The sequence below is a fragment of the Artemia franciscana genome, chromosome 9 (genome assembly GCF_032884065.1).
Source record: "Artemia franciscana chromosome 9, ASM3288406v1, whole genome shotgun sequence".
Taxonomy (NCBI): domain Eukaryota; kingdom Metazoa; phylum Arthropoda; class Branchiopoda; order Anostraca; family Artemiidae; genus Artemia; species Artemia franciscana.
This window is the reverse complement of record NC_088871.1, coordinates 23,195,598-23,213,152: the sequence shown is the minus strand read 5'-3', so window position 1 is coordinate 23,213,152 and position 17,555 is coordinate 23,195,598. Positions and strand designations below refer to the sequence as shown.

Sequence of the window (17,555 nt, the reverse complement as noted above, 5' to 3'; positions counted from 1 at the left end):
GGGAGGGGGTGTGTCGGTGTTGGAGGGACAGTTTGGTTGACAAGAGTAAATCTATTATACCCCTCTCCTCAACAAATCTATGATAGAACAAAGTTATCAATAAGCTTATATATATATATATATATATATATATATATATATATATATATATATATATATATATATATATATATATATATATATATATATATATATATATATATATATATATATATATATATATATATATATATATATATATATATATATATATATATATATTATATATATATATATATATATATATATATATATATATTATATATATATATATATATATATATATATATATATATATATATATATATATATATATATATATATATATATATATATATATATATATATATATATATATATATATTTATATATATATATATATATATATATATATATATATATATATATATATATATATATATATATATATATATATATGAATTATCTTATTTTTGCAGGTGTAACAACAATGTTGAATTTCTTCACTACATCCAATGGATTTCGTTCTACCTTACCAGTTGTTTCAAATTTGACTGCAATGAACGTGTGGGATGGTGTATGCATGTGTTTCATCTATGCATCACTTCTTGAGTTTATTGCAGTTAATTATGTTGGAAGAAAAAGGCCGAAAGAAAATTCTGTTTATCACCCTGGAGAAAATACTCTAATCCAGGTAAGAAACATTTTCCTGACGATGCCGCCAAGATTTGATCAGTGTAAGGGCTCCATTCTTCGAATTTAAAAAAAGATTGAATCACAAAAATATATATTTGTTAATTACTTTCATTATTTTCAACCTTTTCAACTAGGGCTCAACTTACAAGGCACTGTTGTCCCCTGTGATACATACGCTTCCTAACAAAGTGTTTAATTTCCGAACAGCTAAAGTCCAAACCGGTGTAACACGTCTTCATTTAGAAAGTTACTCGGAGAGGCACTAAGCGATAAGAAGATTGGTCCCAGGGTACTGTTTCGGTCCTGTATTTATTGTAACCAAAGACCTTGTTCATAGTGTTTTTATGGCACTTGGTATTAACCAAGTGCCATATAACAATCGCAAATTCTGTCGGTCTGTCTGTCCCGGTTTTGCTACTTTAGGCCCTTCCAGGTAAGCTAGGACGATGAAATTTGGCAGCCGTATCAGGGACCGGACAAGATTAAATTAGAAATAGTTGTTTTCCCGATTTGACCATCTGGGGGGGGGGGATTGGAGGGCCCGTTAATTCGGAAAAAATAGAAAAATTGAAATATTTTTAACTTACGAACGGCTGATCAGATCTTAATGAAATTTTGACGTTTGGAAGGACATCGCGTCTCAGAGCTGTTATTTTAAATCCCAACCGGATCTGGTGACACGTGGGGGGGGGGGTTAGGAGGGGAAACCTAAAATCTTGAAAAACACTTAAAGTAGAGGGATCGGGATGAAACTCAGTGGGAAAAATAAGCACAAGTTCTAGATACATGATTGACATAACCGGAACAGATCCGCTCTCTTTGGGGTAGTTAATGGGGGGGTTAATTCTGAAAAATTAGAAAAAATGCGGTATTTTTAACTTACGAACGGGTGATCGGATCTCAATGAAATTTGATATTTAGAAGGATATCGTTTCTCAGAGCTCTTACTTTAAATCCTGACTGGATCTGGTGACATTTGGGGGGAGTTGGGAGGGGGAAACCTAAAACTTGGAAAACACTTAGAGTGGAGGGATCGGGATGAAACTTGGCGGGGAAAATAAGCACAAGTCCTAGATAGATGATTGACATAACCGGAACGCATCTACTCTCTTTGGGATAGTTAGGGGGGGTAATTCTGAAAAATAGAAAAAATGACGAAGGAGTGATCGGATATTCATGAAACTTCATATTTAGAAGGACCTGATAACTCAGATCTCTTATTTTAAATCTCAACTGGATCCAGCGTCCTTGGGGGGGGGGCAGTTGGGGTGGGACTGGTAATCTTAGAAAATACTTAAAGCGGAGAGATCAGGATGAAACTGGATGGGAAGAATAAAAACCTATCTAAGATACGTGACCGACATAACCGGACCAGATCTGCTCTCTTTCGTGGAGTTGGGGGAGGGGTAATTTGGAAAAATGAGGTATTTGTAACTTACCGAAAGGGTGACCAGATCTTAATGAAATTTGATATTTAGAAGGATCTTGTGCTTTAAAGCTCTAATCTTAAATTCCGACCAGATCCTATGGCATTGGGGGGGAGTTGGAGGGGAAATCGGAATTCTTGGAAAACGTGAAAATTGGGGCATTTTTATCTTACGAGTAAATGATCGGATCTTAATGAAATTTGATATTTAGAAGGAATTCATGTCTCAGAGCTGTTATTTCAAATCCCGACCAGATCTCTTAACATTGGGTGAGTTGGAGGGGGAAATCTTGGAAAACACTTGGAGTGGAGGAATCGAGATGAAGCTTGGTGGATAGAATAAGCAAATGTCCTTGATACGTGATTGACGTAACCGTACTGGATTAACTCTCTTTGGGGGAGTTGGGGGAGGCGTTCAGTGATTTGGCGAGTTTGGTGCTTCTGGACGTGCTAGGACGATGAAAATTGGTAGGCGTGTCAGGGACCGTCACAAATTGACTTGATAAAGTCATTTTCCCAGATTCGACCATCTGGGGGGCTAAAGGGAGAGCAAATTAGAAAAAATGAGATATTTATAACTTACGAGCGGGTGATCAGATCTTAATGAATTTTGATATTTAGAAGGACATCGTGACTCAGAGCTCTTATTTTAAATCTTGACCGGCATTAAGCCTCTGATTTTCCTTTTAAATCAATCTATTGATTCTTAGAATTTTGTTAGAGCTTATACCATATGAGCTTTTGGCTCTTAGCTCTTCTTGCCTCGTCACAAGTGCCATAGGGAGCCCTTAGCTCTTGTTCATAAGCATTATGATATTTATTTATGTTGTTCTATGTTATGTATTTTTACTAATATTATTTCTATTAGGTGTTCAAGTACCTAATGCTGTGTAAAACCTAAATAATTTATTTTTGTTTGTTCATGAGCTCTTCTGATAATCTTAAGCATCTTTAGCCTCTGGCATATTGTATTTGTTTTGTTTTAACTTCTAATGTTAATTGATTTAAATTAGTCAAATTTTGTAAAAACCTGGTTTTGACAAAATTTAATATGGTCAATCTTTTACTAAAATTAATTTTAAAAACTTTTCACAATAATAGTAGTACGGGTTTATGGACTCCATAGCCATAGAACCAGTTCTGAGTCCCTAGCAACCAGCAGGTGTTACTGATTATTGATAATGTACAGCTGAGGGCTCGATAAATCTATAGGGAGTGTTTTTTCTTCAAAATTTCTTTGTTTGTTACGTAATTGTTTACTTATGAAAGTGTTCACTTCAAGAATTTTCTGGTTGTTTCGTAATTGCTTACTTATGCAAATTTTTTCTTCGAGATTTCTTTGGTTAAGCATCGGTTTAAAAATCTACGAGAGCCAGATAGGAAAAATCCGTGATGGCTCAACCAATTAAGTGGGGAACCTCCGCTTGTAACTAAAGATGATGTATTGGGCTTTCTTAAAGGCGTTCTTCAAGTCACTTTCAAGACATTTTAAGACATTTCAAGACTTTTTTGAGACATTTTTCTTCAAGATTCCTCCAGACATTTTTCAAGAGGTTTTTTAAGACGTTATTTCAAGATGGTTTTTTCAAGCCTTTTTCAGGACATTTTTCAATACGGTTCAAGACATTTCAAGGCGGTTTTAAGACATTTTGTTCAAGACGTTGTTCCTCATGATTTGTTCAAGACTTGTTTCTTTATGGCTTGCAAATCAAGTGGGGAAATCTCGAATATAACTGAAGATGAGGTATAGGACACAAGTGGGTGTTACGTAATACTTCAGGAGATATAATTTTTTTTTCAAGGTGTTTTTTCTCCGAGATTTCTTTTTTTTCAAAATATTTTATTTATTCAAGATTTTTATTCATCAAGGTTTATTCCTCAGAGAACCTTTATAGTCTGATGACAACAAAGGTTCTTGGCCATAGTAGGAATCAAACGCAAGACCAGAGATTTTCCCAATGGAATGGAGCAGCAGGTCATTCCTAATATTATGTTCCTGGAAATGTATTCTAGGCAATGGTTTGTTCCTTGGCAAGCCCTAGCATCCAACAATGTTATTGATTATTTGATCTATTACGCACATGTGATTGCTATATAATAGTCTAAGAGATATTATCAGAGTGGCAAAATTGTGGACATTGATCTTGTTCTTAACTTGTTTTAGTAATGTATGCTTTTACTCTCTTAGAAGTTGAACGCGCTAGTGGAGTAGTCGTGAATACTTGTCACAAAGCACAAAAATTTTATCAACATCCAAAATGCTTCTTACAGGATACAAAAAGTTCAAACATAATCCGAAATAATTCTTACAAAATACAAAAATACCCTTATCGATAGAATATGCTACACCTTCTAAACATACTGAATATTCATCATAGAAAAAGAAATTTGAAAGATGAAGCTAAGACTCTTACTGTACTTACAAAAAAGGTCAAAAGTTGACCTTTTTGCGGTCGACCTAGTTTCTAACGTCATCACTTAGAAAGGATCAAAGGATAAACTCTAAATTCTTTAGCAATGTGAGAACTTTTAAAGTATAAGAGGCACATCTGATACTATTTCTCTACCGCGATCCCAAATGCAAAAAACAAATTATAAACTCAGCTGAAATCATAAACAGAAATGGGTAGAAACAATAGGTTTTTGGCCCCAGGCAAGAATTTTATCTCTTGTGGACCGGCCTATGGTCCACACTTTTCGTCAAAACTGCAGAGGTTAAACCCTTACCACTTTCTAGGAATAAGCTGAAATGGAGGTGCTAGGAAAAAAAAAGAACACGACAAAACCAAAGTATTGCTTTCGTAACAAAATAATAAATAACGCCTTCTGGTTGCATGGGACACATAACTGGCTTTTATGGCTGTGGAATCCATATTCTCCGTACTACTAATAATGACATTTTAAATAAAAGTAAAGGGCTACCTTAGACTAAAGATGAACAAATATAAAGTAACATAAATTAAGCAAATCACATAGCAAACTACAATAAATATTTAATCCTAATTTAAAAGGAATAAAAACCAGCATAAACAGGAGTAGAGCTGAAATCTATAAGCTTTATAAAATCCAGAGTGTCTTAAGCATAAAACGGACAGATATCATTATCAATGAATCAATGAAATCCAAAACGAACAAAAAAGGTGGGCTAGTTACCCACCAATCTTTTTGGTTACTTAAAAAAGACACTACAACTTTTAAATTTGTTTCTGGATGAGCCCTCTCCCGATCCTCTGAGAGCATTTGTTGCTTAAGATCACTTCGTGGGAAAAACAAAAGAAAAAAGAAAAACCTAACTAAAACGCATCCGTTAAAAATATGAAATTTCATATTCTTGCGCATAGGAGCTTGAATCCGTTACAACATGTTTCTCTGATAAGTAGAATCTGATGGTGCGATTTTTTTTAATAGCTCTCAACTTTCTTTTCGGGTAAGGGTGTTCCTCCTTTTCGAAAATCAGGCAGATTTTCTCAGGTTTATAGCTTTTGATAGATATCATTAAACTTAATGAATTTCATACACTTGGAAGTAGTATAAAAAGCCAATTCTTTTCACTTAGTAAATAATATCAAGACTATATCCTATGACGCTTAAAATGTATTTATTTGAGTTGCTTACGCTTAAAACCTTGCATAAACATTCAGGCTCTATTCCTTAAAGATTCGGATATTTTCCACCTCTATTTCCTAAAGATTGAGCCCTTTTGCACCTAACCTAGCACAGGCTCTTCCTTGAAATTCTCAACAATTTTAAGTTTAAAAATGGCTTCTTTAGCTGGTATTAAGTCTTTGGGTTGCTAAATTAACAAGATCTGTAAGTGCTGAATAAGCAGGCAAAATAGTCAAAGGAGCCAGATTTCAGTTAAATGAAGGTTTCAGGGACTCCTCAGTTTGCAATTTTTCCGTCTCTGATATTTATTTCATTCTAATGGGTAACAGGTAGAGAATGTGGCATTGGACAATCTCTACCGGTGGCTCTAATATTCATTTCACTGCCCTTAAGCCAGAAAATGCATTAGGGGGGGGGAGTCAGCCATTCTGTGCTTTGACACATCCTTCCTATTTACCTTCCCCAGATCTTTCCAGGTACCCATTTAAGGATCAGTCGACTCTGACTGAGCTGACAGTCACGCTAAGGGCTCTCTTTCCAAACTAGATAACCAGATAAACTAGGACTCAAACCCCCGTCCTCAAAAACAAAGGATCTCGAATCTAGCGATCTCTGGTGTCTCCTAATGTCTTATTACAATTAAATTTTATTTATTTTTAAAACCCGTTCAAATTCATTATTTTTCAAAGTGAGAGAAAAGAGGTCTTATGTCCTTGTCTATTCCTAACTATCTACTGGCACTCACCTTATTACCTCCCTCCTTACTTATCATTCGTTGTTTTGGTACTCATATACTGAAATCAAATACGTTTCTTATGCAGTATTCTTTGTGGTGTACATCAGTATTTATATCAGTAGGTTATTAATTTGGAATTGTACTTCTTCATGTATTCGCTATTAACTTGATTTTAAAATCTTTCCTTTTATTAAATAGAGTAAATTACTGGGAAATATAACAGTGTATATTTTTTGCATGAATATTACTTTCCTTATCGTATGAAAAACTCCTACATTGAATAACACGAAGAAGACAACGGAGAGTAATTTCTTGCTATGGGGCGAGTATTCATTAGTGTTCACTTTACTACGTCTTTAATTAAGGGCTAGGACTTTAATTAAAGTCATGAAACTAACACAGTCCTTAAAGTAATTAACAAAGTATATATTGTATTTTTATTAGTTAAACGCTACTTCTTACTAGCATTTTCAAAGTATATTCATGAAGTATGTATTTTTGTCGGTTACACATTACGCAGTTCAATAGCTTATGTTGGTAACTATAATATTTTCTTTCTATTTTTTAGCTCCACATTATCTATTGTTTTCTGTATATTGACTATATTCAATTTCGTATGTATATATTTTTGCTATTAAAAGCAAAACATCGCAGTTTTTATTTTACAATGTTTCCGAGTTCTGGCAAATTGTCATTATCTTTGAATCTTATTCATTCAGTCATAATCTTAATGGAAGTCAACGTTGCAAGTAGAATGCGTTGTCTGGATACAGGGGTGGCCATAGGAGCGTTGCACCCCAACACGGCTCATATAAGAGTCAAATGGTTGTGCTAAATTATGTGAATGTCATCGCACACGTGTTTCACTTGTTTTGTTCTGGACTTTTATCTGTAGGAGAAAGTCCCTTGACAACTTTCCATGGGCAACAAGAGGCAATATGCTCTTACTTGCTATATCATAGCTAACGGGTTGCTATTGCATACATCCAAAGCCAAAAAACCAGTATTTCTGCGATATAGGTGTGACTTGTTTAGTTAACTCGTTGAATATGAAGCACATGTTTAATTGGGCTTTCATAACTGGATAATTCGTGATAGATTATTCAATTATCTCCCATTATTCTTACACATGTATCATGATCAATTGCACCCCCGTCATCACTTTTTTCTTAACGTAGATGACGCAAAAAAGCCATTTGACTCACCATTTTCATTTTCTTATAATTAGAAGGAAAGAATAGGAGGAACTGATCCCCGACCTTCCACTTCCCCTGACTAGCCCCCCCCCCATCTAAACTAACCCCCTTTCAAATACCACCCATCTAGAATCCCCTTCCCCCTCAAATATCCCCATTTCCCTGCTATGTATACATTGTGTATACATGTAACAATAAATTTTCATATGAATTTTTTGGGGGGTATGAAATGAAAATGGTATGTAGATGTCAGAAGTAACTTCACCTTAGACAGCAGCTTCTGTAAAATCTCTTTCTTATCAGAAAGCCCCTCCCTCCACCATAGCAAATTAAACACTTGAAATCATAGATAGCAGACAACAAACACCTACAAAAGGCTAAAACGTTTAGCTCAGAATGCCCCGAAATAAAAAAAAAACTTATGCTTCAGATCCTTTGCGCACAAATCAAACGACAAAATATCGTATTCAACACACCATATTATTATGTTTCAGACATCACCCATAAAGGAACGCCTGTGAAACCTAGCTCAGATAAAAAGACTAATAAACCTAATACAGAAACGCCCGAAATAGTAAACTAAAACATCCCAAATTATAAGTTTCCGACAAAACACATACGAAAGCCTAGGAAACCTATCTCAGAAAAGTACAAATTAGCAATGTAAAGATCCGAATCATAGGTTTCAGAAGATTCCAACCACAGAAAACCTAACTAAATATCCCAATTCATAAGCTTCACCCAACAAAGAACTATGAGAGGCTAAGAAACATAGTTCAGAAAAGTCCCAAATTAGTAAAATAATCGCCGAAAATAATAGATCTCAGACAACCCAAGCCCACAAAATACTAAGATTCTTAGAACAGATATCTCTAAATAGCAAACCAGACATCCCAAATCAAAAGTTTCAGACAGCACACATACAAATGTCTAAGAAACCTAGCTCAGAAAAGTCCAACTTAGCAATGGAAACATCCCAAATCACAAGTTTCAGACAATTCAAACCTTGAGAAGCCAAACTAAACATCCCACACCAACGGAATCAGACAGCACACACCTACGAAAGGCCAAGAAACCCAGCAGAAAAGAAAATCCAACTAAAAAGCGAAAACCTCACGTGTCAGATAACACACATTTATGAAAAGCCAAGAAACATAGCACAGAAAGCCACAAAATAGCAAACTAAACATCCTAAATCACAAGTTTCAGACAACAAACAAACGAAGGCCTAAGAAACCTAGCTCAAAAAAATTTGAACAAGTTTAAACAAGTCAAACTACAGAAAAACACAATGAACATCCCAAATCAAAAATTCGAAACAACATATACCAAGGAAAGGCTAAGAATTGTAGCTGTGAAAATCTGAAATATCAAGCTAAACACCCCAGATTATAGCTTTCAGACAAAATGCACCTACAAAAGGCTAAGAAACCTAGCTAACAGCAAATAAAAAGCCTGAAATCGCAGGCAACAAACAGTGTGCACCTAACAAAGGCTAAGAAACCTAAGTGTCAAATTAAGCAACCCAAACCAAAAATTTCATACAGAAAAACACGTACGAAAAATTAAGAAACCTAGCTAACAAAATTCAGAAGTATCATACAAAACACATCTACGAAAGGGTAAGACAATTAGCGAAGAGTGGCTTGAAATGGCAAACTAAACACCCAAAATCAAAAGTTTCACACAACAAACACTTAGGAAAGGCTAAAAAAGCACAGGAAGGCTCAAAATACTGAACTAAAACATCATAAGTTTCAGACAACACTCACGTATAAATGCCTAAGAAACCTAGCTCAGAAAACTTCAAATTAACAGACTAAGAATCCCAAATCACAAATTTATGCAAGTCAAACCTTTTACCAAATTAAAAATTGTGATTATTAATTTTGGAAAAATCAAACCACCAAATACTGGACGTTTAGTCCCATATAAGTTTGAGACAACACGCACCTACGACAGGGTAAGAAACCCACATCATAGGAAACTAAACACCGCAGAATTTAAGTTTTAGCTGCAAATACTACTAAAGTCTAAGAAACCAAGCCGAGAAAGGCCCGAAAAATTAAACTAAACACCACAGACCATAATTTTCAGACCACACACAGCTAGGAAAGGCTAAGAAACCTATCACAGAAAATCTCAAAATAGAAAACTAAACATGCCAAATCATTAGTCTCAGATAACACATACGAAAGCCTAAGAATCCCAGCTTGTAGAAATCCGAAATTGTAAATTAAAAACCTTAAATAATAAGTTTCATACAAGTCAAACCACGAAAAAGAAAACTATACAACTCTAATCATAAAATCCAGACAACACACGCCAACAAAAGGCTAAGAAGTTTAGCTGTGAATAGCCCGGACATCAAACTATAGACCTCGAATCATAAGTTTCAGAAAACAAACACATCTAAAAAAGCTAGGGAACCTAGCTTATAGCTAATTAAACACCCGAAATGAGAGGTGTCAGACAACAGACACCTACGAAAGGCTGAGAAACCTTGCACAGCTAAGACCGAAATTGCAAACTAAACATCCCAAATCACAAATTTCAGACAACATGCAATGGCTAAAAAACCAAGCACAGAAAGTATCAAAATAGCAAACTAAAAATCTCAAATCATAAGTTTCAGGTAACACACACTCGCATACCTAAGAAACTATAAGTTTCAGACAAATCAAATTGCATAAAACAGTCTAAGCACTTCAAATCATAAATTTCAGAAAACATACACCACCAAAGGCTGGCTGGTTGTTTTTGCTATTTCAGGTTTTTCTATGCTAGCTTCCACACCTGCGAAAGATTAAGAAACCTAGCTCATAGCAAACTAAACACCCGAAATGATAGGTATCAGACAACACATACCTTACGAAAGGCTAAGAAATATAGCTTAGAAATAACTAACACACAAACGTCACACCACAAAATATCATACCTAAACTTGCCAAATCTTAACTTTTCAATCAACGCCCTTTGAAATAGACAAGGAAACACCCTAACATATCCAGTTAGATATTCTCAAGTTAGCTTTTGAAACACACGATCACAGTTTTTTTATAGTAGGAGAAAGACGAGAACATGACCGTTAACCTAATTTAGCCGTTCATTGTTTTAACCTAGGTTACGTTTCTCCAAGTTAGCTTTTTACTCCTTTTAAGTTAGGTTAATTTAGGCTAAGTTGAAGCGCCAACTTAAAAGGACCTAACTTAAAAGGGCTAAAAGGACTCGTGTGTTTGGTCGTTTATTTGAAAACACTAACTTGGGGACACGAAACTGGATATGTAACAGTGTTTCTTTTTCCGTTTCGAAGGGGGTTGATTGAAAAGTTAGGATTTGACTACTTAGGTATAATTTCTTGTGGCGTGACGTGCTTGTGTGTTAGTTCTTTCTAACCTAGGTTTCTTAGTTTTTGTAGATGTGTGTTTTCTGATACCTGTGATTTCATGTGTTATATTTGCTGTAAGCTAGCTATCTTAGTCTTTCGTGATTTGGGATATTTAGCTTGTTAGTTTGGATTTTTCAGTGCAAGGTTCCTTGGGATTTCGTGTGTCCATTATCTAAAACTTATGATTTGGCAAGTCTAGTTTGCTATTTTCAGAATTCCTGTGCTACGTTTTTTAGCCTTTTAATGGTATGTGTTGTCTGAAACTTATGATATGAGATATTTAGTCACGTATTTCATGGTGTTTCTTGTCTGAAGTACACGATTTGGGATGTATAGTTTGGTTTATTGGGGTTTAACTTGTCTGAAATTTGTAACTTGGCATCTTTAGCTTCCTAAGTTGGACTTTTTTTTAGCTGGCATTCTCAGGATTTTTTATTTGTGTGTGTCTGAAACTTATGATTTAGGATTGTTGGTTTGCCATTTCGAGGTTTTGTTTGTTTTGTTTTTAGTCTTTCGTATGTGTGTGCTGTCTGGTACCTATGATTTCCGGTGTTTATCTTGTTCATCTAGCATTGTTCTGAACTATGTATTTTAGCCTTTTGTAGGTATGTGTTGTCTGAAACTTATGATTTTGGGTGTTGACTTTGCTATTTTAGACCTATTCTGCTAGGCATCTTAGTCTCTTGTAGATATGTGTTGCCTGGAATGTGGATATGGAATGTTAAGTTTCCTATTTGAAGACTGTCTGTTCTAGATTTTTTTAGCCTTTTGTAGGTGAGTGTTGTCTGAAACTCGCAATTTATGGTGTTTAGTTTGATAATCAAGCTTTACTTAGCTACTTTTCGTAGCTTTTGGCTGGTGCATGTTGTCTGAAACTTGTGATCTGGGATGTCTAGTTTTTCTAAGTTTGGGATGTTTGGTGTTTGTTGGTTTGACTCTCCTGAGACTTATGGTTCAGGATCCTTATCTTGCTAATTTTCACTTTTCTGAGCTATGTGTCTTAGGTTTTCGAATAGGTTTTGTCTGAAATTTATGATTTGGGGTTTTTAGTTTATTATGCGGGGTTTTCTGAGCTAGATATTTTAGGTTTTCATTCACGTAACTTTTAAAACTTTTCGTATGGGATGTTAATTTTCATAGTTTTACTTTTTGAAACTTATGATTTGGGATGTTTAGTAAATTTTTGGGAGCTTTCCAAGCTATGCCTGTTAGCCATTTGTTTGTGTGGGTTTTCTGACACCTGTAATTTTGGGTGTCTATTATGTAAGGGTGGCTTTCTGATGAGAAAGGAATTATGTTACATGCTTGAAAAAACTAAAATTTAGAAAAAAACTAAGTTAGAAAGTCCTGGAAAAAAATGTCGATGCAAAAGTTGTTTTTCTAGAAGAAAAATTATCATGTCTGACATATACTGCCATTTTCATTTCATACCCCACAAAAAACTCACAATAAAATTTGTTCTTACTTTCACAAACAATGTATTTTAAATAAATGAAAAAAGTTGAAAATTATCTAAGTTGAACAAAAGTAGGGGAGGGAGTTAGACGGATTTTCAGTGGACAAGAATGTTGGAGGGAGAAGGGTGTCTTAGGAAAGGTGCTATTTGGGGGGGCTGGGTTTGGATGTTGAGGCTAGTCATGGACAATGGAGAGTGAGGGGTCAATTCTGCTAATTGATCCTTTTAATCCTAATAAAATCAAAATGGTGATCCAGATGGCTGTGTTGCGTAATCTGCTTTTAAAAATAAGCGATGGCAGGTGTGCAATCGATCATGATGCATGTGCATGTTTGAATTATCTATCACATAAATAACCAGTTATGAAAGCAATGTTAAACATATGCTTCATCTTCAACGATTAACTAAACCCGTCATACAACTATTTGTAATATACTGGTTCGTGGCCATGGATCTCTGTTTGTTTCAAGTGAGAACGCATTGGCTTTTTTTTATCTTGCATGGTTGCCAGGGAACTTCCTCCTGAAACATTTCATAATAAACAAGTAGGTGATGACCTTCACGCAGTTAGCTCAACCGGTTGACCCATATTTGAGCCATGTTAGAGTGCATTGCTCCACAAAACTCACTTTGGAAGAAGATGTCCCTATGGCCAGCCACGTATCCAGACAACATATTCAACTGTTTCAAAGGCTATTCAAGATCCAGGAACAAATAGCTTTTAAGGAGATATTTGAACCTTCTAAAGCCGAATCTTGCAAACTACCTTTAGCATTTCTATGCAGGTATCAAAACTAGTTACGAATACCTTTCAACTTAATATTTTCAGAAGAAGTAATGGAAGATATTTTAGTAATTTCAACATTCTCCATACGTTGATAAGGAGATCTTACTAGCCTCATTCTGTAATATCAATATGTTTCAAAATACTTTTTCATTGAGAGGTAACACTGAAGATTGTTTTATTCGTAAGCTTTTTAGCATTTTCTCTTCCTACATTTCCAAACCTCCTCAGATAAGACTAGACCCTTATATGTAGCTAGTAATTCAACCAAGAACGGCCGGTCAACCTTTTTGCATCTTTAGACTGCTTGAGCCCAGTTAAACGTTGGTCATTATAATTATTGTCCTATTATTACTTTCGACTGGTGATTTTCAGTCGATGGAAACATCGATAAAATTTTAGAATCAACACTTTCATCAGAAACTACAGAGTATTTGCAGCATAGTCCTTAAAGTAACAGTTTTCCTCAAATATGATTGAAAATTCTAGAACTAATTTAGAAAACAGGCTGTTTGTCGAATATCAGGCCATTAAAAAGAAAACTTCACATTGGAAACTCTTGGGGGATTGCTTAAGAATATACTTCCATTTCAAACTTTATGATTATTCTCTTCCTTTGGTACACTTCTTTCGAAAATATTTTTCTTTTGCACCGACTAGCTGGTTGGTAAGGTAGTCTTATTTCCCATTTTAGTTAATAAAATGTCATGTGATTTAAATTTAGGTTCTTCCTATGCTAATACGAAGGTTAAGATGCTACTCAGAAGAATGCTCCTTAAAATTCATCAAAAAGGTCAGACTCGATTCAAATAAGCACTCTAAGGTACTTCACAAATCGCTTTTTGCAGTGGCTTCACACAGTTACACTCAGCTTTTTCAGCTTTTCAAAGATAATTATGATTAAAATTTCATTACCTTTCGAGAATTATACTCACTCAGATATTTTTCTTGGAATTTTTTAACCCCGTGCTGAAAGAAGCTATAGCTATTTTTAACAGCTTTTCAAAACTCGAATTTTGCCAATAGCTTGTTTATGCGCTCGATCGTTTTTGGAAACTTTACTTTATTTTCTAATTAAATTGTAAGTTGACTATTAGAAATACTGCAAATGAGAATATACTCTTCCTTCTTTTGCTTCTTCAGTCGGTATTCACAATATATTTGAGGCTAGATGCTCTTGCAAATATTCTCCTTTAGTTTAAAAAAAAAAAAACTCAATTCACAAAGCACATTCGAAACAAAAAATCAAAATGATACTTCCATCTCGTTGAAACTAAATCCAAATTTTCCACAGCGAAAATAGAATTTAAAGATATTGACCAAAAGGCATTCAAAATTATGACACAACTTTTCTAAAAAAAAAATTTTAGACTACTCTAGAATATTTGCACTGGTGATATTTCTCTAAAAAGTTTCAAGTTATAATCTACAAACAAATGAATAGCATGTTACAGGTTTTAGATATTAGAAAAATTGACTGTTACCTTAGGTTCTCTTGTAACCTAAAAAATTATTTAAAACAAAAAAAATAAACCACGCCTTGGTAGCTATATCTAGCACTATTCTAAAAAAAATCTGTTTTAGAAGCATCCTCTGCCTAGGTGCTGCCCAGGTGAGCTCGAGGACTGCAGTTCTTATACCTTCACAGGGAACTCCTCTTTAGATTCACGTGAATAATCTGTCTGGAAAGTTCCTGCACACTCTGTTATTTTTCCACTTTCTTGCCAAAACGTTAAATTGTTCTTAAATTTTAAAAGCTCAGTAAAGATTAAAGAGCCAAAAGTTCTGTCAAACAAAGGTCAATCCCAGTCATTGGTGTAGATTTTAGTTAGAAAACACAACCTAATTTAGCAGAGCTTTGGCTGGTAGTGGTGTCACCAAAAAGATGGCTCCCTAAAGTCAATGGTATTTGAATTCATTTCCGTAAACAAAAGAAAACCGAAACATGCTTGTACAAAATCCAAAACTTAATTTATTGGTTTCTGGTCTTTGAGTGGCTTATTCATACAAGGAGAGACACTCTTAATTTGTTTAAGAAACTTCGGACATTCAAAAATATTATGTGTTGAAACGTGTGCATCAGACAGATTACAAAAATAAACAGCTTCTAGATTTCAAAACGACAGATACTTATATTACCGAGCAACTGGTATTTCTGCTTCACAGAGCTAATTTAAATTGTTGATACTTTGAATGGTGATTTGTCTCATCCAAACTATAGTATTTATCATGTTTTTCGTTCAGGTGGATGGTCTTTTAATGATAAAAGCTATTACGTAGCTGTCTGTTTCTCAATTTTTCTTATTATATAGTCGACGAAAAAAGTAAATAAAATAAATAACCCCAGCAACGAGCCATTTCTTTCGTAAATTAAATAAAAAAAACTAATTTTTTTAGCTGAAAGTAAGGAGCAACATTAAAAATTAAAACGAACAGAAATTACTCCGTATATAAAATGGGTTGTCTCCTCCGCAATCCCTCGCTCTTTACGCTCAGTTCAAATTTCCCCTCAATATTGTAAATAAAGTAGTGGGGTAGTAGTAATGGTAGTAGTTGTAGTAGTATTGTTAGAATGCAAATATTGCCTTTTAAATCATATCTCTTGTAATTTCCTGAATTTTCCAAATTAATATACTCAGTTATTCCTGTGTTACGCAGTTTTGACAATCCGTATACACATAACGTGTTTTGATTTAGCTCTCTGAAAGGCTCACTTGAATGCCCTACCTCTTCTTGTAAAGTAAAGTTCCAATATGCATACATTTGTCAATAACATATACTATGTGTAAACAATGAAAGAATTACCTAAATTACAGCCCTTGTCCTGAGGACTAGGAGGTTAACATTCAATTATTAGTGGACCTTTCCGCAGAGGTGAACAAAATAGATCTCTTAAAATATGCTATGTTTTTGGGGTATGTTATGGTGCTAGAATATGTTGGGATATGTTTTGGGTAATGATAGCCTTGGGAGGGCTGGTTGCCCTCCATTCCTTTTCGACTATTAGAAAGGGTACCAAAACTTCCGACTTCCAATCAAATGAGCTCCATCCGATTCAAAGCTTAGGTGACCACCCGTTCCATAAAAGCCTTAAATACCCCGGGGTATAGCTTGCAACCCTTGCATATTTGCTCTATGGGATTGTGTCCACCCCCATGACGTTGTTATATGATTTTTGGACTATTGGTAACAAAATGGCAGTCTCACAGTTTCAATTGAATGCGTTTCGGGAAAAGAAGATGTCAGGGAGGGGAGGCTAGTTGCTCTTCATCATGTCTGAATCTTAAAATACAACTAGAACTATACATTTTCAATCAAATGAACCTCTTCTAAAGCTCACACGACCAACCCTTCCACAAAAACCTTAGATGTACCTGGGGCATAACGCACAACCCTTACACCCAGACTCTAGGAGATTCTGTCAACCCCAAAGGCCTAATTATATGATCCTTTGACTATTTGTTAACAAATGGCTATCTCAAAATTTCCATCGCATATATTTGTGGAAAATATGACGTGGGGGGGGGTGGCTGCTCGGATCACTTTGACTCATAAAAACGGCACTAGAACATCTAATTTCCAATCAAATGAGCCCCCTCCGGAGTTTTATGAATGCGCTCTCAATATTAGCCTTATACGTCCTCGGGGCATAACTTACAACCCCTGCGCTGAGGACTGTGGGGGGTTGTCATCCCCGAAGACATAATTTCTAAGCCTTTCAACTGCGCTAAACAAGATGGTTATCTCAAAATTTTGATTATATATTTTCCGAGAATTGATTGGCGTGGGGGGATTGGTGCTCTCCATCCATTTTTGACTATTAAAAAGGGCACTCGCCCTTTCAATTTCCAATCAAATGGGCCTTTTTCGATGTTTCTATGACAGCAAATGGTCATCTCAAAATTTCTATCAGATACGTTTCAGGTAAATACGATGTCTGGGGCAGGGGGTATCCACCCTCCGATCACTCTTAATTCTAAAAATATTACCAATCCAATGAACCCCCTCCGAAGTTTATAAGACTACCCTCTCAATATAAACCGTATATTCCCCCAGGGTATAATATACCACCCTTCCCCTGAGGGCTGGGGGGGGGTCATCCTCAAAGACATAATTTCCAGACCTTTCAACTACGTTGGACAATATGGCTTTCTCAATTTTTTTTTTGATGTGTTTGAGGAAATGGTGGGCGTGGGAGGGGGGTTAGTTGCCCTTCAGTCCCTTTCGACTATTAAAAAGGGCACTAGCC

General features: G+C 35.3%; 1 protein-coding gene across 5 annotated transcripts in view; it reads left to right on the top strand.

Annotated features, from left to right (window-relative positions):
* The window catches only part of LOC136031161 (glycine receptor subunit alpha-2-like), a 149,357-nt gene that overhangs the window by 105,489 nt on the left and 26,313 nt on the right, over nucleotides 1–17,555 (top strand). For 3 of the 5 annotated variants that reach the window (XM_065710497.1, XM_065710494.1, XM_065710495.1), the window contains exons 9-10: nucleotides 498–712; nucleotides 14,031–14,099. In XM_065710497.1, coding sequence (XP_065566569.1) covers nucleotides 498–712; nucleotides 14,031–14,099 — 284 coding nt within the window. The remainder of the gene's footprint in view (nucleotides 1–497; nucleotides 713–14,030; nucleotides 14,100–17,555) is intronic. The other 2 variants (XM_065710498.1, XM_065710496.1) reach the window with 1 other exon arrangement.